We start from the raw sequence: 27375 nt of genomic DNA, 5'->3' as shown, positions 1-27375 counted from the left end.
GCCCTTCCGGAGGACCCGGATTTAGTTGCCAGCACAACCACCTGTAAATCCAGTTCTAGGGCGTACAGTGCCCTCTTCTGGTCTCTGCGGGCATATGCTACACAGACATACATGCAGGCAGAACGTACGCATAGAGTAAAAGTTTTTTGTTGTTTTTAACTAAAATGCTGCAGACCCTGCAGCTGGGGACACTGGTTGCCTTTGCTCTGCTGTGTGGCAGAAACAGAGCTGTGTTCGGGGTGCTGCCTCAAGCGGGGAAGAGCAAGAAAAGAGAGCCGGCCCGACCAAGACTAGGGAGATGGTGGAGAGAGTTCTGACCCCACAAGGTTGTCCCTAATGTGGCTCTGCTCCTTGCTTAGTTCCTTTATGGCTGCAAAGCTTTCCCTGTACACCTCCCTCCTGTCTTCTCCCACCATCTGCCGTGGAACACACAGTTAAAGGGATACAACCAAGGACGTTCCCTGACAGTTTCATTTTTGATTCTCTCCCAGCGGAACCCGTGGGCAAGTGAGGGCAGAGCTGATTGGTTTGGTTGGCCCTCCCTCCCTCCCTCTCTCCATCCCTCCCTCCCCCTTTCAGCCTCCCCTTCCACTTTCCCAATGATCCTTGAAATTAAAGGATGACGTGGTAGAGCGCAGTGTTCCGACACCTGGTTGTCCCTTTAACATGCCTCACTTGTCTTGGCCTCCTTGTTTGCTTCCCAGTGACATCCGAGACCCTCATGGATGCTGCCAGCCCAGCTCTGGAAAACTGTTTAGCGATTGTCCAGGAGGTGGGGAGGGGTGTGCTGCGTGGAGAGTAGGTCCCAGGTTTTCTGTTTTAGGTCAGTTTAGTGTCAGTGTGAGGAGACTGGCCTTCCCATTGTGTGGTCTTCCTGTGAGGAACAGGAAGGAGGGGACAGCTTGGCCCGTGGTGGCAGGCACCCTTAGGGCAGAGTCCTCGGGCCTCGCGGGGTCTTGCGGCCTCCCAGCACCCTGCAAGTGGCATTCGCCTGAGGACATCACCCATCAGTACTGGTCCTGAAGCAGTTCACAGGGTGGAAAAGGTGGTGAGGCCGAGCACCGGGTGCTGGAGGCCCCAAGAGCAGCTGCCCCTCCCCCGTGTACTGCAGAGAGCCACAGGGGGGTGTGGGGAGACACGCGCATCCCCAGGGCCGAGTGAACCGTCCGTCCGTCCATTCCTTCCTCTGCTGCAGATGAGTGAGAGCGAGACTCTCATCAGCATGGTGAACCGTATGGTGGGGAGCTCCTCCCCCAGGGCCCAGCTCTTCATGCAAGTAAGGCCTCTGCCTGCTGCCGGCATGGTCCTGTCGATGCCATCTCAGCTGCTTGTGCATGGTGGGGGTCACCCCCACGTGGGATGAGGCCCCGCTTCACCCAGCCCGCTCATCTGCCTGACCTCCTCATCTTCCCCTGACACACATTTTGCCCGGTCTTCTCCCCAGCCCCACCATGCCACCTCCATTCTTCATGTTCATGGATAAACCCAAGGTGCATTTCCCGAACCATCAAAACAGCCAGCAGCAACATCTCATGCACGCTGAGGATTACAAACCTGCTTTTGAAGGCCCAGGATGCCCAGTTCATATTTGCTGTTGTTCTTGACAGACATTCCCGGGGCTGGGGCATGAAGGGAGGATATCGAGTGTTTGTGAAACATGTTACAATGACTGCTGTGTTGTCAAGACAAGGCAGCGTTAACTGGCTCCCCTGATGCTTTTGGAATCCTGCCAGTCCTGGCTTAGAGTGGGCTCTGTGATTGGTGCGTTCAGTTTACGGGGACAGCAGTTCTTCAGGTTTCTGGTTGCCTTTCCCTGCCATGCTCTCACGCACTGTCCCTACAAACTGCCCAGGCGTCACTGCTGGTCTCACGATGTTACCATCGAGAGCCCTGCCTTCCAGCAGGCCTCCACGGGGCACAGGAGACACGGGTCACGTGGCCAGCAAAGTTCTGACCTCTCCAGAGTCAGCCACGGACCATCAGGATGAAGTCTATAGACTGTACCATCACAGACTTCCCAGCCACAGGACGTAGAATTAGCTGAGCCCCTGCTGGCACGGAAGCATCAGGCGCGATGGGCAGTGGTCTCTGGCAGAAATGAAGCAGGATTGTGATGTCAGCTTTCCCCAGTCACCTAGCCTCGTCTGGCCCCGCTGCAGTAACCGCCCTCATGTTCCTGCAGGTCCCTGCATACCCAGAGGTGTTCCGGGACGGCCTCCACACCTTCAAGTTAAACGAGCAAGACACGGATGTAAGGGCAGCTCTCCCTGCTCCTCTGGCCACGACATAATCACGTTGTCCTCTTCATCCTTGTTTTCCCCCTATGGGGCTTCTTCTCCATCCCCCTCCCCCCCCCTCTGCTGGTGGCGTTTCATACATTCGACTCTTGTCCTCTCATCAGGACCACAAACACAGCATCCCATCTGCCTCCCCCTCCTTCCCCTTCTCTTCTTGGACATCGCACTGCCTCACCTCCCACTTTGGACCTGGGCTTCTCTACCAAGCTGTGGGACCCCTCTACATCAGTGGGACTTGCTTAGGGCCAAGACTTCAGCTTTGTTAGATGGGAAACCAGTAGGTCCACTCTGTGCCAGCCTTTGTTAGACACTCCGAGATACTAAAGAGAGTATGGTCTGCTTCTGCCCTCCGGGAGCTCCATGCAGTGGGAGGGCTCCAGGTAGCACCAGACGGCAACACCCGATTCATTGACTGAACATGGCCAATGAGTGGGTCAAGGACAAAACAGGTAGCCAAGGAGTAAAGCCTTGAGGTGAAAAGCCCCAAAGGGCAAGGTTTGGCTCAGTAGAAAGAGGACCAAGGGGAAGGCATGAGTTAGAAAAAGACTCCTCAGAACTGAGTGGGCTCTGCCTCCTGCCTCTCTACCACCACTGATCCTGCTTCAGCAGCAGACCCAGGCAGAGGCCTAGGAGGGAGGTTCAGGCAAGGACCAGCTAAGAGGGTCTCCCGTCAGCCATCCTGAGACCTTAGGCCAGTGGTTCTCAGCCTTCCTAATGCTGTGACCCTTTAATACAGTTCCTCATGTTGTGGTGACCTCAACCATAAAATTATTTTGTTGCTACTTTGTAACTATAATTTTGATATTGTTATGAATTGTAATATAAATATCTGATGTGCAACCCCTGTAGGGGTCATGACCCACATGTTGAGAACCACTGCCTTAGAGGAAGAGAACTCAGAACTCAGAGAACTCTCTTATGTCAGGATAAGAGAGACTGGGGCCCTTTTAAGTCTACTTGTTCCCATACCCTGTCTGGCCCCTACCTGAGCCAAGGAGGTGAGGCCATATTGTCTTCTCAGGCTTCTGGGCACCATACCCCCACAGTAGGATAGGAATGCACTTGACTCCCCACTTCCTCCACTTGGAGAATTATCGTATCTTATTTCCTAAGATGGAGAGATCCATCATGCTCTTTCCCAGAGCCTCCAAGGTGATGGTGAAGGCCCAGGTTCCTTGGCTGGGGAAAGTGGCGGTATCCAGAGGCCAGGTCCTGCCAACCCGATTCCCAAGTCCCCATGAAGCCATGCCCTTCATCTCCTCCTTTCTCCCCTCTGGACCCTTAGAAGCTGCTGGGCAAGCTGTGTGAGCAGAACAAGGTGGTGAGGGAACAGGACCGGCTGGTACAGCAGTTGCGTGCAGAGAAGGTGAGAGTCTGGGGTGTTTTAGAGATGGGGCTGGCATGGGGATGGTGTGAGATGCCATCTCTGTCCTTACAAAGCATGAGAGACCTTTTTTTTTTTTTTTTGAGACAGGGTTTCTCTGTGTAGCTTTGGAGCTTGTCCTGGAACTCACTCTGTAGCCCAGGCTGGTCTCGAACTTACAGAGATCCACCTGCCTCTGCCTCCCTAGCGCTGGGATTAAAGGCGTGCGCCACCACTGCCCAGCGAGAGACTTTTTCTTCATTAGACTTCTCTCCAAGGGACAGTAGCCAGTATGAGGATAACCTCTGCTAAGCTGCCCGATGGAACTGCTAGGGGCTCAGGCATCTAGAGAGGGTCACTGGGGAGCAGCTCATGCCATTCCCGTCTTTCTTTAGGAGAGCCTGGAAAGTGCCTTGATGGGGACCCACCAGGAGCTGGAGATGTTTGGGAGCCAGCCTGCCTACCCAGAGAAGCTGCTGCACAAAAAGGAGTCCCTACAGAACCAGCTCATCAACATCCGGGTGGAGCTGTCACAGGCGACTACGGTAACAGGCCCGGCCGGGAGCAGGGGCTGTGGCTGTCGACCTCCCCTTTGTGCCGCCCTGACCCGGCTGTCTCCCGAGACAGTAAGAGCAGAGTGCTGGAGGGGCACTCCTGCTGCAGGGGCATGCACAAATAGCGAGCTTGCCCACCTGTGCATTCCCAAGTGTCTCCTCTATCCAGAGAGCAAGCTCGTTTCCCGCAGGCTGCGTGTGCACCAGGGTTCCTGTGAGGGCAGTGTTGCAGCTGAGGGTTACTGAGTGCCTTGGTTTATCTAGCCCGTATGCTGCCCACTTTGCCCTCTGCCTTGGGGAAGCAGGGCACTGGCTGGCTGGCTGTGGCCCAGCCGGGAGGACAAGGGCAGATCCTTCAGCACAGCTTGTTCCAATCACAGTGGCCCAGGAAAGCACAGCCCAGAGGAGAAGGAGAGTCTCGATAGGGAGAGAATCAGCGTAGCCAGAAGTTTCTTCAGTCCCACCTGGTCTGGCAGTCCCGTGGCCGCTTTTAAAATAATCACTCAGAGGCTTAATATTAATTACAAACTGTACGGCCTGTGGCTTCTTGCTTGTATAACTTAACTCAACCCATTTCTATTAACCTGTGTATCACCCCGTGTTCCGTGGCTTTACCTGTGTCCTGTTACATATTGTTCCTTGGACGGCAGGTTGGCGTCTGTCTCCCTGACTCCGCCCTTCTTCTCTCTATATCTCTGCTTGGATTTCGTGCCTGCCTCTAAGCTGCCTTGCCATAGGCCAAAGCAGTTTTATTTATTATCCAATGGGAGCCACACATATTCACAGCATACGGAAAGACATCCCACAGCAAATCAGCACATTGAGGAAGGGTTTTTTGACTCACAGTTTGAAGGAACACACCTGCCATTGTGGGGAGGGTATGGTGGGCAGGAGTGCAGGGCAGCTGGTCACTTGTACCCACGGTCAGGAAGTGGAGATGGATTGGGGTGCTCAGCTCGCCATGCCCTTTATATTCAATCCCAGACCCAAGCCTGTGTGATGATGCCACATACATCATCCCTACCCAGTTACTCCTCCCCGGAAACACCTTCACAGGCACACCCAGAGGTGTGTGTCCACGGTGATTTTAAATCCAGTCGAGGTGAACTATCACATTTGGTAATCCTCTCCCCCTGCAGGCTCTGACCAACAGCACAGTGGTGTATGAGAACCTCGAGTCTGAGGTCTCTGCCCTACATGAAGACCTCTGGGAACAGCTCAACTTGGACATCCAGGTGAAAGAGGGGGGCGCCTAAGCATGGGGAGGAGGGGCAAGATGTGCTCTGTCCCTTCCCTTGTCCTCTGTGGCAAAGGAAAACAAAGTGGTTGCCTTTCTTGATTCAGCCATTTCAGTATAAGACAAGGAGCTGGTCCTGAGATGGACGAGGGGAGAGAGAGAGAGGAGAGAGAAGGATAGAGAGAGACAGAGAGAGAGAAGGAGAGAGGAGAGATAAGGAAGAACAGATTGACTCGGGCCACTGAAGGCTATACTTTTAGGATAAAGACAGCATGAGAATATTCTCAACTCTCAGGGGCTGGAGCTAATGAGGCAAGAGACTTAGGTTAGAAGCAGGATATTCTGTGGCTGAAAGGATTTAAAAACAGATATGTGGATATAAATACCTCCCAAGACACTGGAAAGCTGGCAGTGCAGGAGCTGTCTCTGCGGCTTTAGGAGCAACAAAGCTTCTCTTCTGGGGCTTGGAGGACGGGGTAGATGTTGGAGACTTCTGGTTTATGTTATTTTTTTTCTCCCCTGTCTTTTGTATGGCCAAGCCCTGCTTCTTCTCTTTGGTTTTGCAAGCTCTGTTCCTCAGATACAGTTAACACCCTGATTTTCTCCTGATGACAAAATTCACCTCCCTACCTTGGGCTGGGCAGGGTAAAGTGGGGATCCAGAGGACCCAGATACTGCTACCACATCCCAAGGTCCAGCTGCACTTTAAATGCACACATTTTAGGAGGGCCGTGGGCAAGAGCACCAACTCCTGGCTCAGAAAGACCCATCCTTAGACCCTGGCTGTGTGGCTTCCTCAGGGGATGGCCCTGGACACAATCTCCTCTCTCTTCTCCGAAGCAGGAACCACTGCCTCTCGGTACCTTGGTGAGGAGTCCTGAAGCCGGGATGAGTTAGTACACACAAAGCATTTGGAGTGGCGCCTGGTACCGAGGCACACAGAATAAGTGGCAGCTGTTAAATTTCAGAATGTGAGCTGTGGTAGAATGTAGCTCATGGCTAGGCTGTTGGAGTGTGAAAAAAAAGACACCCCCCCAAAAAAAAAACCACTGGAAAGTCTTGCCCCATGGAAAATGGGAAATGTCCCCTGGTCCCCCATGGAGGTTCAGTAGGGGTTCCTCATTCTTGCTTCTGAGGCCTTGGCTTTTTTGGGGGGGACACAATTTTATATTAGCTAAAGAGGCAGAGACTTCTCGTAAGAAAGATATGTATGCTGGAGAGGGGTGTGTGTGCAGGAACACGGGGATTCCAAAACCTCCTGATCAGAGGGGTCCAGGCCGAGGGCAGGCCGGGCACATCCTGAGTCACTCTGCGGCTCTTTCAGAATGAGGTGCTCAGTCGGCAAATTCAAAAAGAGATCTGGAGGATCCAAGACGTGATGGAAGGGCTGAGAAAGAACAACCCGTCTCGGGGTACGGACACAGCCAAGCACAGAGGTAGGCACCTCCATCCCTGGGCTCTCATTGCATCCCGGCCAACTCCCGCTGAAGGACCCACGCGTGGCCTTAGAGCTGTCCCTGAGCCCAGGGCTCTGACACTTCAGAGGCTGTGGTGTCACCTCGGTGCTGTGTCCGCTGCCTCGAGGACCTCTTAGGAGCCAGCGTTGACCCAACACCTGCGGGTGCCTCCCCTGCCTCCTCCACCCCTTGTCCCCATGTGCACACCCCGCCTCACCGTCCTCCACTCATTACCCCTCTCTTCTGTTTCTCCAGGAGGACTCGGACCCTCAACCACGTATAGCTCCAACAGCCCAGCCAGCCCCCTCAGCTCTGCCAGCCTTACCAGTCCCCTGAGCCCCTTTTCAATGGTGTCTGGTTCTCAGGGGTCTCCAACCAAGCCAGGGTCCAGTGAGGTAAGCTGTGGAAACAGTACAGGATCGACGGGGGCAGGAAGGCCAGACCCTGACCACCGGAAAGGGCACACAGTCTCCCCACCTCTTCCCCAAGGGGCCCCAACCTAGTGTCTGGGTTCACGGTATCTAGGAACTGTTCTCCCGGCAGTTTGATGACCTTTCCTTGGGATTTCCGTCGCACCCACTCCCGTCTCCACCTGTCATTTAAATTTAGCTGCCTCACAAGGAAGTCTTCCTGAGACCCGAGATGACTTCCAAAGATTCCCCCCTACTTGGTGGGAATATAAATCAGGAGTGTCCCGAGGTGAGGGGCGTTGAGGGTCAGCGCAGGGAGCTGTTTGCTAGTCAGTCAGTCGGTCAGTCGGTCAGTCAGTCAGTCAGTCAGTCAGTGGGTGGAATGAAGCTCTTTGAAAGGTACCCAGGCAGGCCCCCGAGGCCCTTCGTTCAGAGAGCCAGCATCCAGCAGGGACCAGCTCACAGTAGGCTATAACCTACGGGAGACGTAGGTGGCGTAGCAGTAATGAGTCACGTGGTTCAGACTATACAGACTCCGGTACTCCAAAGAAGGAGAGAGTGGAGCTTAAATGGGACCAGGGTGTGTCTGGACAGGGAGAGGCCGAATGGAGTACAGGCAAGAGAGGTAGAGGCCGAGATACAGAATGGGAAAGTCCTGGCGTGATGGGGAGGCGGTGCTGAGGGAGCTTTGGAAAGGCGGGGAGCGATGTGGAGAGGTGGGCAGGAGGGGCTCCGTTGAGGAGGGCCTACAGGCCAGGCAGAGGGCTGCCAGTGGGTGTGGAGCTCTGCCCGGCCGGGGTTGGGGTGCGGTGCCCAGGCCTGGGGTGTGCGTCGTAGGATGAGACTGTCTGGCTCCTGCTAACTCTCTCTTCTGCTGTCACAGTGGCCGCTCTGCTTCCTCCTAATGCTCTGGCTTCTCTCTGCCTCAGGAACCTGGCCCACCTCGGCCGCCCCTCCCCAAAGCCTACGTCCCCTTGGACTCTCCTCCCACGGTCCCTCCACTCCCTAGTGAGAGCCGCTTCTGGCCATACCCCAACTCCCCTTCCTGGCATCACAGTGGCGAGACAGCCAGGGGTCAGGTACCCAGCATCCTTGGGGTTTGGAGGGTGGGACGGTACGGTATGGGACAAAGACCCGGGGAGGGGCACTGTAGGGCACTGGGCTTGTTTTCCCACGCATTTCCACAAAGCTCTATTTCTCCTGGGCCCTCCTTGGGTAACAGTCTCATAGGCCATCTTCCCTTTTGCTTCCTGTGAACAATGGAAAGCGAGTTACAATCCTCCCCAACCCTGGCTCACGAGCATCTGATGGCTGAGGGTGCAGAGCCCTACCACCGAGACTAAACCAAAGGACATGGAGTGATACCTTCCCCAGGGCCATCCCAGGCCCTTCCTGCCCCTTGCCCACCTCAGACCCCAGTCCTCTCATGTTCTCGCTGCCTCTGTCTTGATCTCGCTGGGTCTCACGAGCCTCTAGTCTGTAAGGAAGGACACTGGCCCTCATCTCCCCTATGGGCTTCTCACCTGGGTCCTTAGTCAGGACAAAGAGGTGGACAATGAGACTTGGACTTGGTTGTATGTTGTTGAGAGACCCATGGTCTATCCAGACTCCGTTATATGTAGTTTGTATAGCTGAGGCCTTGCCGGTAAGACAGGCAGAAGAGTTGGCATTGCCTGTAGCTGGTACACCAAGAAATGGACAAGACTTGCCTATCGCCCGGGCTTCTGGCTGAGCGATTGCTATGGTTTCATATTCTAGCCTTATTTCTTATTTTCTGAACTTTCAGTGAGGCTTAGACTCTTTGGCTGTACAGTAGGAAGGGGTTGCACAGAGGCTGTCTGAGGCCTCATGGCTCTGCAAACCCACAAGCAAATGCCTTTTTCACGTCCCCGGAATCCTGGTATCAAGGGCCAGCCACCTGGTTCTTTTTGCCTAGTCTGCACAAATCCCAGCAGGATCCTCAGAGACCCTAGGATTTGTGGCCCCCTCTGGTGACTCCTCCTATGATCCAGAGCCCACAGACACTCTGTGCGTCTTCAAGCTTTCCAAGACACCTGGGTTGGGCAAGGACCTCTCTGATTAGCCTAAAATGAAACCCTTCTTGGCTCTCATTCCCGAGAGAGCACAGTCTGTGACACATAGGTAAGAGCCACCCTTGCCCACTACGAGCTAGCTAGCACCTGTGCAGTTTCCCTGCTCTCTGTATCTTAGAGGATTTGAAAGAAGGCATTAAGGAGGCCAGACGTAGCATCCACCCTAACATCAGCCATCTTTTCATCCCTCCTTCCCAGCCCAAAACAGGCTATGAGCCAAACAAGAAAGACCCCGACCAGACATCACCCCTGGATACCCCCAGAGACATCAGCCTTGTGCCCACCAGACAAGAGGTGGAGGCAGAGAAACAGGCAGCCCTCAACAAAGGTATGTTTCAGCCCACACCGGCCTACGTAAGGCTAAGGTCCTCCCTCGTGCTGAAGGAGATGCTCACCCACCCTCGGCCTCGGTGGAGAGAGCAACCAGGCCTCTCCCCAAGAAGCAGGGCTCTAGCCCCTGCTTCCCACAAGGCCCTCTGTCTGCTCTATCTCACTGTAGTTGGCATCGTGCCCCCTCGGACAAAATCTCCTGCTGAGGAAGAGCTGACTCCATCAGCAGTAATGAGAAGGACTACCAATGGACTCACCAATGGCCTCTCCTCACGGGTAAGTGCATGCTTGCAGGCTCCGAGGGCTTGTGCCCAGTGGTCATGACCACTCAGGACCCAGAGCTAGGGAGGGAGTTAGAACACATGGGAGGAAGAATGGTCCTTCATAGACATGTCAAGGGTCAAGGAAGAGGAGCATGGTAAATACCTGAGCGTGTTTAACATTGTCATAGCATGCTGTTGGCAGGATGTGAGGTAGCAGGGAGAACAGAGGCCAGAGTGCAGGGTGCTGTTAGTTCCCTAGGACTCCTGGGAATTAACACATCACCACACATGCCTAGTGGCTTAAAACAACACAACTTTATGCTTCCAGTTTGGAGGCCAGAAGTCCAAAGTCAGGGCGCCACCAGTGTTGGCTCCTTTGGAAAGCTGAATAGTGAATAGTGTTTCCCCACCGGGCTTAGTATCCATCAGATCACTCTGACATCGCCTTCTCTGTGTGTCCTCTCCTTTTCTTAAAGGGACACTCCTCATTGGATTTGGGGTTCCTAAATTCATGATAACCTCATCTTCAGATTCTTTTTTTTTTTTTGGTTTTTCGAGACAGGGTTTCTCTGTGTAGCTTTTGCGCCTTTCCTGGGACTCACTTGGTAGCCCAGGCTGGCCTCGAACTCACAGAGATCCGCCTGGCTCTGCCTCCCGAGTGCTGGGATTAAAGGCGTGCGCCACCACCGCCCGGCCCAGATTCTTAATTACAACTGTAGAAACCTGTTTCCAAAAAGGGGCATAGTCTCAGGCCTAAGAGGCTATGGTTTAGACATATCTTTTGGGGATCACTATTCAACAACTATAGTGCCAAATTTCATGCCATTCCACTTGAAAAAGTATTCCTTCTATTCCAGGAACCCCAAAAATCTCAACTCATGACATCATTAACCTTAATACTAAAATCTCATCTAACTATTATTAGCTCAGAAGCCTCACATCTCCAGCCAGGCACGATGACTCATGCCTATCCCCCCAGGACTTGAGAGGCTGAGGATGCACAGTGAGTTCTAGGCCAGCCTAGATCACAGAATGAGATCCTGTCTCAAGAAACAAAGACAGACAGGATTGGAGAGAGGGCTCAGTGGGTAAAGTTCTTGCTTTGCAAGCCTGAGAACCTGAGTTCAGATTCCCAATATCCTTGTAAAAGCCAGGCCTGAAAGCCACCTTTGGGGGTATAAAGACAGGCATTGCCAGAGAACTCACTGCCAGCCAGTCTGGCCAAAACAATGAGCTCCGGGTTCAGTGAGAGACCCTGCCTCAAAAAGCAAGGTGAGGAGAAGTAGAGGGAGACCGTTGGAATCAGTCTCCAGCCTCCACACATGCATGCACAAGTGAGTGCATCTTCACACAAATGTGTGCACACATGCACCCCCACCCCACACAAGGAAGGTAAGTCCCATAACTCATCATCGGGATCCTGTCTAGCAGGTGTGCCTGGGACTCTAGATCGTGTTTGTTATGATCATCTTTTTTAAGAATCTATTTACTTTTTCATCGAGTGTGTGGGGGGGGTGTGTGGGGGGGGGTGTGGGTGTGTGTGCCACGATACATGTGTGGAGATCAGAGGACAACTTTCAGGAACCAGTCCTCACCTTCCACCTTGTTAGGCAGAGTCTCTCTCTGTTGCTGGCCTGTGAACTCCTAGGTGATTCCTCCGTCTCTGACTCGCGTTTCGGGGTAGTAGTGCTGGGGTTCCAGGTGACTGCCACCACATCCAGCCTTTTGCGTGGGCTCCAGGGATCGAACTTGGGTCGTTGGTCTTGCACAGCTGGCACTCTCAGCTGCTGAGCTAGCTCCCTGGCCCCAAGATCATCGTTCTTGTCCCAAAGGAGAATTAGAAGGAATAAAAGGATCTCCAACCTCAAGCAAGTTGTTTGCCAGTGCTGAGATCAGACCTCAGAGCGCTGTGCATGCTGGCCGAATGCTGTACCTCTGAGCTACAGCCTCGGATCCTAGGGCCTGAGGATAGTCTTCTGGGGCTCACTGTCCTGCCTGTGGGTAGGTGAAGGTTCTACCAGCCCTTGGTGCCAGACTGGTCTTTCCGTAGCCAGGGCTTTTCGTTCAGGGTCAGCCTACCTTTTCTGGAGGGGGAACCTGGCATTTGTAGCTAAGAAGCTCTGTTAGTCAATTCCTTGCCTCTGTCATGCCCAGAAATTGGATAGTTTTTTCTCCACATCCTCATTTTATCCACAAACGGGCCGAGTTGGTTCTGATAGCGTTCTCAAAAGCACACGTGGCCCTGCTAGATTTAAAGGGATCCATGCTGTCCATTGTGGGATCTCTTCAAAGCCTTCTTGGGTGGCCCATCACTATTTCTGGCTCCCGAGATGCTTGATGAGCTCACCAGAATCATTTTGAAGTCCCTGTTTCTACCAATGAAATCTAGGATTTTTTTTTCCCTCATTGTTCACCTTAAAATTTTCCCGGCCTCTCCATATTTCTTGATTCTGAAGACTCTTCTGCTGTGCTAAGTATTTCTTAGCAGCCCATTTCCTAGTATCCCAGTCTTTATAGGCTTCCCGGGGCTCCTGAAACAAATCACCATGTCCTATGTAGCTGCAAACAACAGAACTCTGTTCTTGGTTTGTGTGTGGGGTCCAGAATGAAGGCGCTGGCAGGGTGGGTAGTCGCTGCTGCTGGTGTGGAGGGAGGGTCCGTCCAGCCTCCCTCCTACGTGTGGATCCAGCTAATCGGACTTGGCATTTGTTTGCACGTAGGTGAATCAGTCTAGCCTCTGACTCCATCTTCATTACCCTTTCTGCTCCATGTTGTCCTCTTTTCTGCCTTTTACAAGGACAGTTGCTGTCAGATCCAAGTCAGCTCTGATTCAGGATGATCTCATGTTTCCAAATAAAATCACCTTTGCAGGCACCAGGGGCCGGAATAAATTTGACATGTTTTTCTGGAACCATTGTTCAACCCTCTATGGGCAGGCTACCTAACAGAAGGAATATTTGGGGCACTTGGAGCGATAGGCAACCTGGTGGGGCGGGGAGCACCTGGCCGAGCCTTGTTTCCTCACTACAGCAAGAGCGCCCCAAGAGTGCTGTGTTCTCTGGAGAGGGCAAGGTGAAGATGAGCGTGGAGGAGCAGATCGACCGGATGAGGCGGCACCAGAGTGGCTCCATGAAGGAGAAGCGGAGGAGCCTGCAGCTCCCAGCCAGCCCAGCTCCTGAACCTAGCGCCCGGCCTGCCTACAAAGTGGTAATGTCCTCCCAGCTGCCCACAGGCCTGAGTCTGCCATCTGTCCATACTGCTGCTCTCTGCCTATGGCCAGCCTGGGCCAGGGAGCTTGAAGGAGAGACCAAGCAGAACTTAGCAGGGCTCCTGGGATACCCTGCCCCCCGCCCCACACACACCCTGCATAGAATTCCTTCAGCCCATGTTTCTGCTTTATGTTTAATGAAAAGTAATGCCAAAAAAAAAATGATGAATTTTTTTTGCTGAAATGAAGTATTCAAAAATTCATTTAGTGTTTGAGAGCGCTTGCTGCTCTTACAGACGACTGGAGTTCAGTTCCTGGTACTCACATCAGATGGTTCACAACTGCCTCCTTCTAATTAAGGAGATCCCAAACCCTCTCCTGGCCTCAGCAGGCACCCACAAACACACTGTATGTACGTGTGCTTACATACACACACACACACACACACACACACACACACACACACTTAAAAAGCAGAACGTTAATTTGGTAGAGAATAGTGCAAAATCCATCATGAAAAAGAGCTGTCACTGTCACATGATTCTGGGCACCTTGTGTGTAGGAGCATTGGCCTGGGTGCCCCGAGGACAGCCACAGTAGCTCCCCGAGCAGGTGCTGTTCACGGAGCCGTCCATATTCCTTCATTTAACCCCATCGGCGATTTCAAATCGGTCACCCCTGTTTTATAGATAGGGAGATCAAGTCAAGAGAAACAGCGCTTGCTGGGCCTCACGGCTCTAAGTGCAGAGGTGGCTGTAGCCAAGGCAGCTGCTTAACTTTTCTCTACAGTAAGTTTCAGAAATAGAGAAGAGGTTGGATGCAAATCCTACCTTCATACAGGCTTGCTCAAGTCAATAGTTCAGGACTTCCCCAGCTTGAGACTATTAGAAATCAATATGGGGCTGGGCAGAGGTGGTGCCCATCTTTAATCCCAGCACTTGGGAGGCAGAGGCAGGCGGATCTCTGTGAGTTCCAGGCCAGCCTGGTCTACAGAGTGAGTTCCAGGACAGGCTCCAAAGCTACACAGAGAAACCCTGTCTCAGAAAAAACCGAACCAACCAACCAAACAAACAAAAGAAATCAATATGGGACACACTGCTTCTGCTGCTCAAGGTGTAAGTACAGGAGTGAACACTGATAGTAGATAGTAATGAGGCTGTGCCTCTGGCCTCGCTGTGGGCAGGTGTTGGGAACAGAGAGGAAGGAGGTGGCCGTGCAGCACAGGCCAGTGGGAGCCTGGCCAAGGATGCTCGTCAGAGGCAAGGATACCAGAATAGTAAGACCTGCCTGGAGGGAGACATGGGTAGAAGAGATGTGGTCATGACAGTGCTATCCCCCCAGGTGCGCCGTCACCGCAGCATCCACGAAGTGGACATCTCCAACCTGGAGGCAGCCCTGAGGGCCGAGGAACCTGGTGGCCAGGCCTATGAGACACCACGGGAGGAAATTGCCCGGCTTCGCAAAATGGAGCTGGAGCCTCAGCATTATCACGTGGACATCAGTAAGGAGGTGAGTGGATTCAGGATGGGGCTGAGGGAGGGCGGTGGCCAGGGAGGGGGTGCAGGTGGTGACCTCAGGCCTTCCTCCTCAGCTCTCCACTCCAGACAAAGTCCTCATTCCTGAACGGTACATTGACCTGGAACCAGACACCCCCTTGAGCCCCGAGGAGTTGAAAGAGAAGCAGAGGAAAGTGGAGAGGATCAAGACCCTCATTGCCAAATCCAGGTGATAGGCCTAGGCCAGCCTCCATCCCGCTGCCCTCCCTGCACCTAAGTTCCTAGGCTGCTAGATGTCTTGGTGGCTGGCACCTCGCCTCCCCGGGGTAGAGAAAATAGAAGCAGTGGCAAGGGCAGCAGACTGTATCCAGGCTTCGGGCAGAAATGAGGATGCTGCCTCTGGGCCCCAGAAAGACCTGCTGGGCTTGTGCACAAAATGGAGGGTGCCTCAGCTCATCCTCCCTCCCCTTCGAGGCTGCCCCACATGTTCACTTTTGAAAATTCGTTTGAAAACATCGAGGGTAGGGATCCCAACAGTCTTGCCAGGGTCTCCCTCGCTCCTAGGGACAGCCTTGCTGGGCACCAGAGGCTGCATACTCAAAGGCCCCTGGCCCTCCCCGCCGCCAACCTCAGCTGCAGACCACCCCAAGCCAGTCGGACCATGCTGTCCTCTCCCTCCATGTCTGTGTGTCTGTGCCTCCTCAGTATGCAGAACGTGGTGCCCATCGGCGAGGGGGACTCTGTGGACGTGCCCCAGGACTCAGAGAGCCAGCTGCAGGAGCAGGAGAAGCGGATTGAAATCTCCTGTGCCCTGGCGACCGAGGCCTCCCGCCGGGGCCGCATGCTGTCTGGTGAGAGGGGCTGGGCCTCGCTCCGCCAGGGACGCCAGCTGACCAGGTGTAGGGGAGGAAGTGCAGTGTGCCAGGGGGGGGCAGGCTCAGAGAGATGCCAGGTCATCGTCGTGAGCATTCACTGAGCCACTGGGTCTGTGCTAGGCTCAGCACAGAGGGCCAGCGTGTCTGGCCTCCAGGGGCTCAGCTCTCACGGATGCTCTCAGCTGCCGTCAGAGGCTGCAGGGAATTCAGAGCCGTCTGCCCCTGGAAAGGCATGGAAAGGAGAAATGGATGGAGCGTCCTTGGGAAGCACAGGGCGTGTTTGCCCCCCCGCCCGGGTGAGAAGGCCAGGTGTTCAGGTTTCCTCCTGATTTTCTTCCCTGCTCTGTGCAAACAGAACCATGAAAAGGTGACAAAATGAAAAAGCAGCTGAGGACTTGAGAGCCAATCCCCCTCTCCACCCAAATTCACTAAGAGGAGAGGAGGAAGAAGTGGCCTTACACCCGACACAAGAGTCCCACTTAAATGTCATAGTGTTGAGGTCACCGAGATTAACTTCCGCGGGCTAGAGTAGCATCCTGGAGGAGGGGAATGCAGCTGGCCTTTGAATGAAGGGGAGTCTGTAGGAATGGGAGGACAGGTAAGGCAGTAGTTAGCTCATCCCCGCATAGTAGGAGCATTTAATTTTGTTTTGTTTTTGAGACAGGGTCTGGCTATGTAGCCCAGCCTGGCCTGGAACTCTCGATCTTCCTGATTAGGCTCCTGAGTGCTGGGATTATTGGGGTGCACCACCACGGCCACCAGTGAACTTTGGTGACCACAGTCAGGAGGAATGACATGAAATCAGTCACGGCTTAAGGTGACCAGTAGAAATGAGAGAGGCCAGGTCACAGGCCACAGTTACGGCAGTCCTGACGAGGCAGGAGCCCCGTGGAAGGGGTGGTGCTTTGTGTTGGTGACAAATGGCATTCTGAGCCTCCATTTCCTTGCTGGCAAAATCCAAAACACCTACCTTCAGTTCAGACAGCGCAAGGGTCAGAAGCAGCCGGTGGCAGCCTCTCACACAGAGCTGGGGTTTGAGTGCCATAACAATGGCGGTGCTGGGATGCTGGAATGCTGGGGTGCTGGGATGCTGGGATGCTGGGGTGCTGGGATGCTGGGATGCGGGTAGACCTGTTCGAATCAGTAAGAGCTGGAGCCGCAATGAAGAACCCTCCGGTCTGTCTCTAACTCTCTACATGCACATTACAACCAGAGGGTTGTAATCACAACAAAGAAGACATCAGTTAACCCTCAAGACCCTGCTGTCATTTAGGGGATGATGAACTTCAGGATGAAGGGCTGGGAGAGCGCTGTAGGCTGCAGGTGCTCCTGGGACAGGCTCTCCACAGGCTGGCCTGAGTCAGGAGGGACCGTCTCCTTTCCTGCAGCTAAGGCAGCTGAACCAGTTGGCGGCGGCCAGGGAGGCCTCCTGTGACCTCCCCTTACTTTAGTTACTAGTGGAACTTGAACCTAAATTGAACTTGAACCAAAATTCCACGTGCTTTGGGCAAAAGGCACTTCCTGTTTCAAGAGGGCAGCACCCCCAGTGCTTAAAAACTTCCCCTCAGGCCCGCCCCACACCTGGCTTTCTCCACTGTTACCCAACAGTCCAGGTTTCATGAAAACAAACCTCTAGGGCCTATCGAATTTTTCCTGACGACACTTGGGCTTACATTTCAGGGTCTGTGTGCTGAAAGCAAATGGTCGCTGTGCTTCTGCCAAAAGCCCCAACAATTCAAAAAATGGCTATGGTAGGGCCAGACCTCAGACCTAGCCCGCTGACCCTGCTATCATTGGCCCATGGCCCAGAGGCCCCAGAGCAAGGCTGGTCCTGGGCACATGCAGTGTGGGCGTAGGTTCATTCCCAGGACACTAGGAGAGAGAACATCTGGGCATAGGTCCCAAGAACAGCAGGCATGGCATATAGAGTTAAAAGGGTATGTGTGCCGGGGACAGCATGATCAGTGAGGAGTGCTCTGTCTTGTAAGTCTACCTGGCTGCTCCCTGCTGTTCAGTGTGTATCCTATGAGAAGACGCGGCATTTCTGAATCTGTGCACCTGGCACAGATGTCGTGTACAGCGTCTGTATGTGGTAATGTTTGCAGATGTGTGTCTGTGTGTGTTCAGATGATTGGTATGTAGGTAGAGGGAATGTTTGAGAGCAAATAAAGGAACACACGTGTGTGTGTATGTGTGTGTGTGTGTGTGTGTGTGTGTGTGTGTGTGTGTGTGCGCTGAGGCCTATCCCATATGTTGTGCACAGTGTACACTCGGTAGCACTGTGCACAAGTCTGTGTACAAGGTGAGAGATGAAAGATGTATGTGGCTACTTATGCACGTAGACGCGCATACATTGTAGTACCACACCTGTCCAATATGTACTTGCTACACATCTGAAGTTAACTTGCTTCAGTGGATATAGTCTTAATATATGCTTAGCATGTCTGTTTCCTTAGAGAGATAACGTTCACATAACCGCCTTTTTCCTCCTCAGTTACTGCTCTCAATACCCTTATGCTCCTGACTTCTGTTGAAGGCTGCAATCCCTCCGTGTGGCTCTCTCTGTAACTTACATGTTATCTCTACTTTTCATAAAAGGGGTTCTCTTCACGTGTCCTTCTTAGAGCTGCACAGGGGCTTTCAGCTCCCCTCTTTCTCCCCCTTTTCCAGCCCCCATTTCCAATCTGTGGGTCAGAACGCAGATAGGTCAAGACCTATTAGAATTGTGAATAACGATGCCTGGACTCCACAGGACTCTGCATGTCGGTTGCAAGAGCCTCATTAGGCAGATGTTATAACATCTGTTTGGCTTCCCAGGGAGTCTTCTTGCCTACTTGCTGGGTTTTTGACTGAGTCTGAACATAGCCCATAAGTCACCCTCCTCCTTTGGTGACACGGACATGCACATGAATGTGTTGGAAAGCATTTGTGAGTGTTTTTGCCCGTGATGTGACAAGGATGTCGGGTCGTATGCAAACACTGAGGCTTGGACGTGCACAACACACATATTCAAGTTGTGTAAAATGAGTGTCACTGTGTGATGCTTTCAGAGTCCCAGGCACAAATGGCATTATGTGAGGCAGACATGATCTCACATCCACCTGAGCAACCTGGGCTATGAACACACAGGGGACGAGCAAAAATAAGAGCCGAATGGGCCCCGTGCTGCACTGGTGAAGTCAGAGGAGGTGATGCCTGGGTGGGGAGCCAGGACCTAGAAGTTTAGGGTCGCATCTTGGAAATGCAGCGTGACTCACGGCTGAGGTCTGGTTCTTCTCTGAGCCCAAGCGAGGACCTTCTGCCATCCTCTGCCTTGGCTATCCTGAGGATGTGCGAGCGTCCAGTGGCCACTTAGCGGACTCTCCATGTTGTTGTCTTTCCCCTTCTGCTGCTCTTCCCATGAAAGAATGATGATAGGGTAAAATCTCATCAGTTCAAAGGTCACGGCTTTAAAGTTCAAAGTGATTTTTCACGAGCAGACTGAAGGTCCTCTGCTGGGTTGGTCAGAGCGGCCTCTCTCTTGATTGTGGATGTTGCGTCTGAGCCCTTGGTCACACCAAAGTTGACCGAGATCAGGAAGCCATGTTCTTTGGAAACGATTATCATGGTGGCTGTCCTGCTGTGAAGTGGGGACCCGATGCTGTGGACTGGTGTGATTTTACTGCACTATTCATCATTATCATGAGGGAAACTGCCATAGATGGTGTGAAGTGACTCCCCTTCATTCTGTCCTCCACCGAGTAGGAATATATGACTCTCCCAGTGTGGATGGGAAGGGAGTCTTTGTCCCAGAATGGGGTTCAGCCTCATGCACCATCACACCCTGGTTCTTAGCAGAGCCTGTGTTGGTCCAGGTCTCCTCTGGGCGGGGCCTCACTAGCCTCCATGGCACCCTGGGGGATAAAGACGGCTTTGCCTCTGCTTGAGCAAGCTCCCCAGCCCAGCTCTCCTCTCTCTGCTTGCCTCCCTGCCTTGCTCCCTGCCCAGGGAGTGGCCTCGCTTGCTCTGGGTGCCCAGGCTCCTCCCCAGTACCCTTTGTCCTCTATTCACGGCCCTGTTCATTTCTGTTTCCAGTGCAATGTGCCACCCCAAGTCCTCCCACCTCCCCTGCTTCCCCGACTCCACCAGTCAACCCCCTACCGTCTGAACGCCCACGGGGCGCCGACAGCAGCCATACCATGCGGGTCTGAGCTCTGACGTAAGCACTTTTCTACTGTATCTCATGCACCCCAGGGAGGGAGGGCCCTTCCCTCACCCCATTGAGTCATCTACGCCCTCTCACTGCTTCTCCCCACCCCGGTACCCTGTGCTCAGCGTCCCCTCCATTTGTCCGCTTCAGCCACCGATGTCTCCGAACGGTACTGGCTGCAGGTGGCTGGCCACGCTGCCGCTTAGATATGACGATGCCAGTGACTCACTCTGCTTCTTTGCAAGCAGGAGGGAATGGTGCAAAGTCCACACCTGTCTGCTGCTCGGGGAAAGTATTTCCCCGGCCCCCGCCTCTGCTCCTGCCACCCTAGACTTCCCGTCTGCTCACCAGCTTCCATCTCTCGAGATCCATGGCAATCCTGCCGCAGAACCCTAAGAAGCCCCTAGAAGCTGTGTCCCCCCCCCCCCCCCCGTCCCGGACTCTAATGTAGCTGAGGGCGGTGCTAGAACCTAGCCTTGTTCTTCCCTCCCCTGGCAGCACACAGTGTGTGTTAGGAATGGGAAAGAACCCGTCTTCTTCCCCTTCCCTTCCGCTCTCTCCAGGGTGGGGAAGGGACGGCTCCTCAGCTCTTTGTGATGAAGCTTCCCACTCCCTAGAGAAGCTGCCTGTCCCAGTAGCCCCGTGTTCTCTTCTCACCCGCTTCTCTTTTTTCTAGTGCAAGCCCTGGCTGAGGCCAACGCTGTGAAGCTCCACAGAGCCACCTTCTGATAGCACATCCGGGACTCCGGCTCCTCATCCTGGCCTCCTGCCCTTGCACCCCGCGTGGGAATGCCCCAGGGAGCCAGGCTGGGGGCCAGGCCTGCTTCAGAAAGGAGCATGGATGCCTTGAAAGCCACATCTGCTGCCCGTGTCCTGCAGCCTGTACTATCATGCCGTAGTTCTAAGGCAAGACCTGGGATGCAAGGCCAAGGTGTCATCCTCTCTGATGCCCCAGTCACAGGGAGTTCAAGTGCGGTTCCGGATGGCATTGTGTGGCCCTCTTGCACCATAACCTGATGGAGAGCGTGTCCTGGTGGGGAGCAGGCCCTCAGCTATGGGTGAGGACTGGAAGTGAAGACAAGACAGGCTGTCTACCCCTTGGAACCCACACAACACAGTGAGAGGCCAGCTCTTGCCACCGGCTTCCTCCCCTTCGGTCCCAGCTGCCTCGGCGATGCCCAGGGCTTTGACACGGCGATGCTGATGGGTTTCCCTGGAGACCAGCTGCCCTGCTTGAGCCAAAGAGAAGATGATGAGTGCCAGGGGGCGGCCCCCGGGTTCCTGGAGGGGTCAGGTGTGGTGTGGATAGAGGACAGCAGGTCTGCGCAGTGTCTGAGGGCAAGTTGGAAGTGGGAGCGGACGGAAGAGGAGAGAGGCTTGGAGACTGAAGGGAGGGAAAGTCGGATGCTTTCCACAAGTGATGGGGATGTAAGGGAGGAGGGGAAATGGGAAGGGAGAGTAGGAATGTCTTCCCTAGAGCGGAGCCTTAGGTTAGTGCCAAGCAGAGGGCCTGACTGTCACCTCTGTACTTTGACATCTTCCTCAGGAGCAGGTGGCCCAGGAGGACTCGCCGGGCACACGTCAGCCCCAGCTGAGGTGCTTGGTAGGAAGGTGTGGAGGAGGGGTGTTAGGGTGAGACAGCCTGGGAGATGGTCCATCGGTGTCGAGGCCTGCTGTTCATCTCTCTCCTAGGGTCATGGGCAGAGAGGCCTGTCTTACTGTCTGTCTATCTGTCGTCTGTCTGTCAGTCAGCCTCGGGGCCTTACCTAGCCAGTTTCTTGACCCACTCAAACCTGGAGAGTACTGTGGGCCCGCTGAGGGTTAGCCCTAGGAGGAGGGAATGGGGATTTAAATGTGAGGCCAGGCTCTGGGCCCTCACTCATCTCAGGCATCCAGAGCAGGACCAGAGGCCGGGCTTTCTTATAACCCACCTACCCAGGGAGGACAGGACAGGGAGAGACGGGAAGGGAGTGTAGTCTGTCTCTATTCCACCTACCTTGAGTGAATGTAGCCAGAGAGCAGTGAAGGAAGGCCAGCTGCAGACACCAGTCTCCAGGCCCGCCCTGCCAGACTTGCTGCCCAGAGACTTCAGCCTGAGCATCAGTGGTCCCAAGATACAACTGCATCATCTCCCGTCAACTCATCGCTGCTCCTTCATGGTTGGGACAGTTACTAGTTTATATGCAAGTAAAGATGACCATTCATTCCACAAATACTAGTCAAGCACTTTTTGTGTGCCAGGTACTGGTGTTCTAGGTGCTTAGGAGAGTGTCTTGCTTCTGAGGGACTCTGGATTGCAGGATTCCACCTGTATGCACCCTGTCAGGCCTGGAAAGTGCTCCTCGGTGACATTCCCTATCCACACAGTCCAAGCACCCCAAACCTGCCCTTTCTTCCTTAAGGACTGGTAGGTGGGATAAGCTTCCAGGTTAGCTCTCTCCTCATACCCTCTTTCACAAGAATCAGAGTTTTTAGGGCTTTCTTGTCTTCGTCTCCCCTTTTTTTAAAAAGTGGTATTTTTAGAAATACACATAAAATACCAAGAAACGTCTGGGCCTCTTACACCACCCCTCCCGTTTTCATAAAGCTGGCTCTTTATGTTGCTTTACATGCCTTAATATATGTTTTATGGAAGTGATCATGTCATAGATATCCATGTAATATATATATATATACATCTATATCTATTTGTCTGGATGTCAATCCTTTCTCAACTCCCGCCCAGACCTGTTTTCTGTCCGCGCCATTCTTAGCATGTTGAAACCACGCCCCCTGCCTTTTGATCCAAAGAAGGAGAGAGGAAAGATTTATTTTAAGGCAGACCTATTTTGTGCTTTTGTTTAAGAGCAGATCTATTTTCAAAATGTGCAATGTCTGAAAGGGATTGGTGACGTGCGAGGAGACCGAGGTGGCTGTCCCTAGTCTGGGTCTATGCCCTCCCCTCAGCCCCATGGCTTCCTTCCCCTTGCCCAGTCATCGGAAAGGGCTGGTCCCCAGGCTCCTCCCAGCTGCATCCTGCAGGAGTAGGACATTTCTTTGCAAGTCCGGGTTTAAGAACTTGATTTCACTGTCAACTTTGGAAGGCAGCCCAAGGGTTGTCAGGCATGTGGGTCTCCTGAAGGAAATGTTTATGACGCAGAAATGCAGTCCTCCCACGGGCCCCTGGACCACCTCCCCTCATCCCTCTGTGAGAAAAGGCCAGGAGGTCGCTGGCAGCAAACGCTAGCTAGCCAGTTTGAAGGATGTCCGTCACAAGGTGAAGCGCGGAGAAAGTGGCTTGGGATCCTCTGTGTTCTTTGGTGAATACAATGGGTTCCCAGGCCTCTCATACACTTTCTCCGGAGCCCACTCTGTGTCACGCTGGTTTCCCTCTAGGACTTTCCTTTCTGGGAGTCACTACGGCACATTGGTCTAGCATCCAGACTCATTCTTGGCTGGGGAGGGCTCCACAGCCAATGTCACATCTCAGTCCTTCCCAAGAAGAAAGGCTCCGTGCTTTGACAGGCTGTGGGCTTGAGTTCTGGCCTGTGCTAGCTCAGCCTTCCAAACTTGCTTTCTGACAGGTGAAGTGAGCAAGGAGGTTCTAGCCTTGCAAGGATTTGGGCAGGATGGAGACCTCACCCCAGATCTGAAATGATGTGTTTGGGAATTTTACAGCATTTCTGGCCAGCCTTTGATACCTGATCTCCAACTCTGGCCCTCTTCCCAGCCTCGAGTCTCTTGCTATGAATGAACAGGACCTAGACATAAGCCTGAGGCTAGGCACCCCTTCTGGGGAAAGTCCTGGCTACCTGCATAGGGCCTTCCCAATTCACGCATTACCTCCACCACCAAAAACCAAGAGGCTGCGATCAAATACTGCTACTGTCACTTTAAAGACTTCTGAGGGAGCAAGCTTGCAAGCAGCAGGTCTGCTCTCCTGCCTTTATGGAAGGCATGTTCTTGGAGGCAGGGCTCCTACTGCAAGATGGAATCCTTTCCTTTCCCATTAGGCACCCTCCTCCTGGCAGCTCTTAAAACTAAGGAAAAATACTATATATAAATAAATATATATATATATATATACATATCTATTTATGCACATATTTGGGGCCAATTTGATTTGCTAGTGTTAGACAATAAACCATATAAGGAAATTTATGATCTCAGTGTCTTTATTTAGTATGAAAGTGACCTTAGACAAAGTTAAGGTTAGATGAACAGCGTCTCTGTTGGGACCACACGGCCGTAGCATCCCCTGAGCATTCATCTAGCCGATCATTGTCCCCCGGAGAAGGGGCGCCTGGCTGAGGTAGGTGAGAGCTTGCTCCCTCCTTTCGGTGGCAATCTTACTAGATTAGATACTAAAGAACCCCAGTGGGCCGTGCATTTGTACCCTGCAAGTTTGTATAAACCAATACTGGAAATAAAACGACTGGTTTGTACCCATGGTGTGTGTGTCCTTCTCCGCGTGCCTGTCGGCCTTTGCTGCCCTGCCCTCAGGGTCCCACAGATTACAGACTTGGTGGGAAAAGGAAGCAGGGCTGGGACAGGCACACCATCCATGATAGCTCTTCCTGTCACCCGCTCGCCTGCGCCTCTCAGCTTCACAGTAGAGTGCGCGTCTTCAGTCTTCAGCCCGGAGCTGGGGTGGTGGCGGGCTAACCTCATCAGACTGAGGTTTGTGTAATGGAAGCGTCAGATGCTCCACAGGTGCTTTCCCTGGTCTGCCTCTGACATGGATGGTAGGATCATAGCAGAAAAGAAGATCCCAACCTTTCTCAGTTGCTGCACAATGCTCTATGGCTGTTTTAGGGCATGGAGGGGTGTGTGTGTGTGTGTGTGTGTGTGTGTGTGTGTGTGTGTGTGTGTGTGTGTGTGTGGTGGACCAGAAAGAGCGCCTCAGTTCTCTAAGCTGAGCCCTTTGGCATTTGCTGAGTGTGAAGGACTCTACTAGACCTTCTCCATCGGAAATCTTGAGTGAGGAGTGGTTCAAGCCAACTAAAGCTGGGCATGATACATACCTGTGATCTCAGCACATGGAAGCAGAGGTTGGAGGATTGGAAGTTCCAGGCCAACCTGGGCTACATAGAGAGACCCTGTCTTCAAAACAAACCAACCAGGCAGTTACCTTTAAAGTTGTCACACCCTGCTCTCATCCCTATAGCCTGAGTAGGGATGTTCTTTTTAACAGGCACTATAGGTGAGTGACATCCTCAGGAGAGCTGGTATTATCTGTGAATCAGAAAGAGTTCGGACCAAACATGGGCTTAAGGCAGATACCTTTGGGCAGGTGAAGTAGCACACACTTAGCATCACAGCGCTTAAGGCAGCGGGATCATGAGTCGGAGGTCAGCTTATGTAGCAAGACCCTGTCTCCAGAACAAAACAAAACAATAAAACAAAAATTCATGGAGCTGGAGAGATGGCTCAGTGGTTATAAACACTTGCTATTCTTGCAGAGGACCCAGGTTCAATTTCCAGCACCCACATGGTAGCTCACAATTGTCTGTAACTCCAGTTCCAAAGAATCCAATGCTCTCTTCCTTCTAGCCTCCATGAGCACCAAGCATGCCTGCAGTGCTCACACATACAAGCAAAATACACACTAAAATAAAAATAAATCTTTTTTTTTAGTATGCTGAAATTTCAAGTTATTTATTAAAATGTAGGTTCAAGAAGTCATAGGTTGCTAGTGATCACCTGTCAGGAGAGTGGGCCTAGAACCTTGTAAGGTACTATAAAAATAAATCTTAAACAAACACAATTCAGGACAGGAGTGATAACTCTGTAGTTTAAAAGTTGTTCCTCCAGAGGACCTGAGTTAGATTCCCAGCACCCATATCAGGTGGCTCACAATGGCCTGTAACCCCACCTTCAGGGGATCTAGTGCTCTCTTCTAGCCTCTGCAGGTACACACACACACACACACACACACACACACACACACACACACACACACATACACTAAATCTTTTTTAAAGCATTCAGACTGAAAGGAAGACCCCTCTGAGGAGATGGGTGTGCATTGGAGAGCTGGTCACTTTCTGCACCCCGAGCCTCCATCTGTAACCCCCATTGGACCAGAGCCAGTGACAGGCACCTGCTGGGAATTCTGCAGTCATGAAGGTCCACCTAGTGTCACCGGCTCCACAAACAAGAGCGGCCCCTCTCATGGGATGAAGGTGCCCAGCAGTTCCCAGGGGCAGCCTCCTTCCTCCTGCTCAGATGAACCCTCCACCCGTGCCAGGTTGGGTGTGTAAAGGGGGGGGCAGTCAGGAAACGGAACAAAAGCCTGTAGCACACCCTTGCAGAGTGCTGCTCTGGAGCTGTGCATATGATTGTTTATTTCTTAGGCGTGGTGGGTCATGCAGGCTCCAGACCCTGTTAGCCTATCCCCAACCCCTTGATCTCCAGACCAGTGGTTCTCAACCTTCCTAACACTGCAACCCTTTAATGCACCACCTCATGTTGTGGTGACCCCCACAACCATAAAATTATTTCATTGCTACTTCATAGTGGCTGTAATTTTGCTACTGTTATGACTTGTAATGTAAATATCTGTGTTTTCTGATGGTCTTAGGAGACTCCTGTGAAAAGGGTCGGTCGACTTCCGAAAGGGTCACGACCCACATGTTGAGAACCACTGGTCTAGCACCTCCAGTGTGGTGCGGTGCTGAGGTGTTCTGGGCACAACAATCTGGACAGGTGACTGGATTCTGCAACCTTGGATCCTCATCTGATGACAGTGATTATTCCTAAGAAGTTCTTGAGAAAAAAAAGGAAAAATGAAAAAAAGTGGATGAAAAGGCACTTTGAAAACTTGAATTTATTTACAGTCATGACAGAGTGGAGTGGTGACATTGAGAATGTCCCTGAGCTACCTGCAGGGCATGATGACTGGACAGGTGAATGTCTAGCCTATGGCCTTTGCTGGAAGATGCGCTGCCTGGCCAGCCTCGGGGGGGGGGGGGGGCACTCTCTCCTGCCCCAGAGAGTAAGTGCATCGCTGTTTCCCCGCGGTGGCTAGTGGAGAGGGCAGCCACAGGCTGAGGAACAGCCTGGCCTTCTGTGGCCAGACCCTTCCTAGGTTGCCTTTGTGAAATGCCCTCCCCAGGAGGGAGGACTGTGGACCTCTAGCTCCAGTGTCTGGAAAATCGTGCCAGGGAAAGTGCACTTCAGAGCTCACTTGTCCCAGGTCCCCGGGGATCTGTGATGGGAATGATGACAGATAATATTCCTCGCTGATGTCTGATACCTTTGGGGAGCAGTTTAGAGCTACACTTTTTAGGTATAACAGCCTATTAATAGAAGACTAGTAATAGCAATAGTAATTAATATAACTATTAGGATATTAATAGCAACAACTCATTAAGTGCTTACTGTGGGACAGGTACCCACTATGCACAGGTATATAGCTACTCAGTAATGCTCATGATACCCCCACATGATATTCTTAGCCAAGAAACTGAGGCACAGAAATTTTAAATAGAAAGATCTCATGACATTAGAGCTCACTGGTTTTAATGGCTGCCACACTCCCCCCTAGTGGCTGTCTAAAAGATTTTTTAAGAGAGCCTTGGGTTTTCTAAGGCATGGGCGGCAAAACTCTTGCTAGCTTTAA

General features: G+C 52.8%; 1 protein-coding gene across 1 annotated transcript in view; it reads left to right on the top strand.

Annotated features, from left to right (window-relative positions):
- The window catches only part of Plekha6 (pleckstrin homology domain containing A6), a 121163-nt gene extending 99178 nt beyond the window's left edge, over window positions 1-21985 (top strand). The window contains 15 exon segments of the mRNA XM_059281226.1: window positions 2183-2251; window positions 3583-3663; window positions 4056-4205; window positions 5354-5449; window positions 6776-6887; window positions 7164-7303; window positions 8248-8397; window positions 9610-9739; window positions 9911-10017; window positions 13035-13211; window positions 14554-14721; window positions 14804-14937; window positions 15414-15559; window positions 19658-19781; window positions 20449-21985. Coding sequence (XP_059137209.1) covers window positions 2183-2251; window positions 3583-3663; window positions 4056-4205; window positions 5354-5449; window positions 6776-6887; window positions 7164-7303; window positions 8248-8397; window positions 9610-9739; window positions 9911-10017; window positions 13035-13211; window positions 14554-14721; window positions 14804-14937; window positions 15414-15559; window positions 19658-19773 — 1776 coding nt within the window. The 3' untranslated portion in view covers window positions 19774-19781; window positions 20449-21985.
- Window positions 21986-27375: the final 5390 nt, after the last annotated feature.

This window comes from Peromyscus eremicus, chromosome 15 (assembly GCF_949786415.1).
Source record: "Peromyscus eremicus chromosome 15, PerEre_H2_v1, whole genome shotgun sequence".
Taxonomy (NCBI): domain Eukaryota; kingdom Metazoa; phylum Chordata; class Mammalia; order Rodentia; family Cricetidae; genus Peromyscus; species Peromyscus eremicus.
Note: the sequence above shows the minus strand (reverse complement) of the source record. Positions and strands in the feature narration are given on the sequence as shown.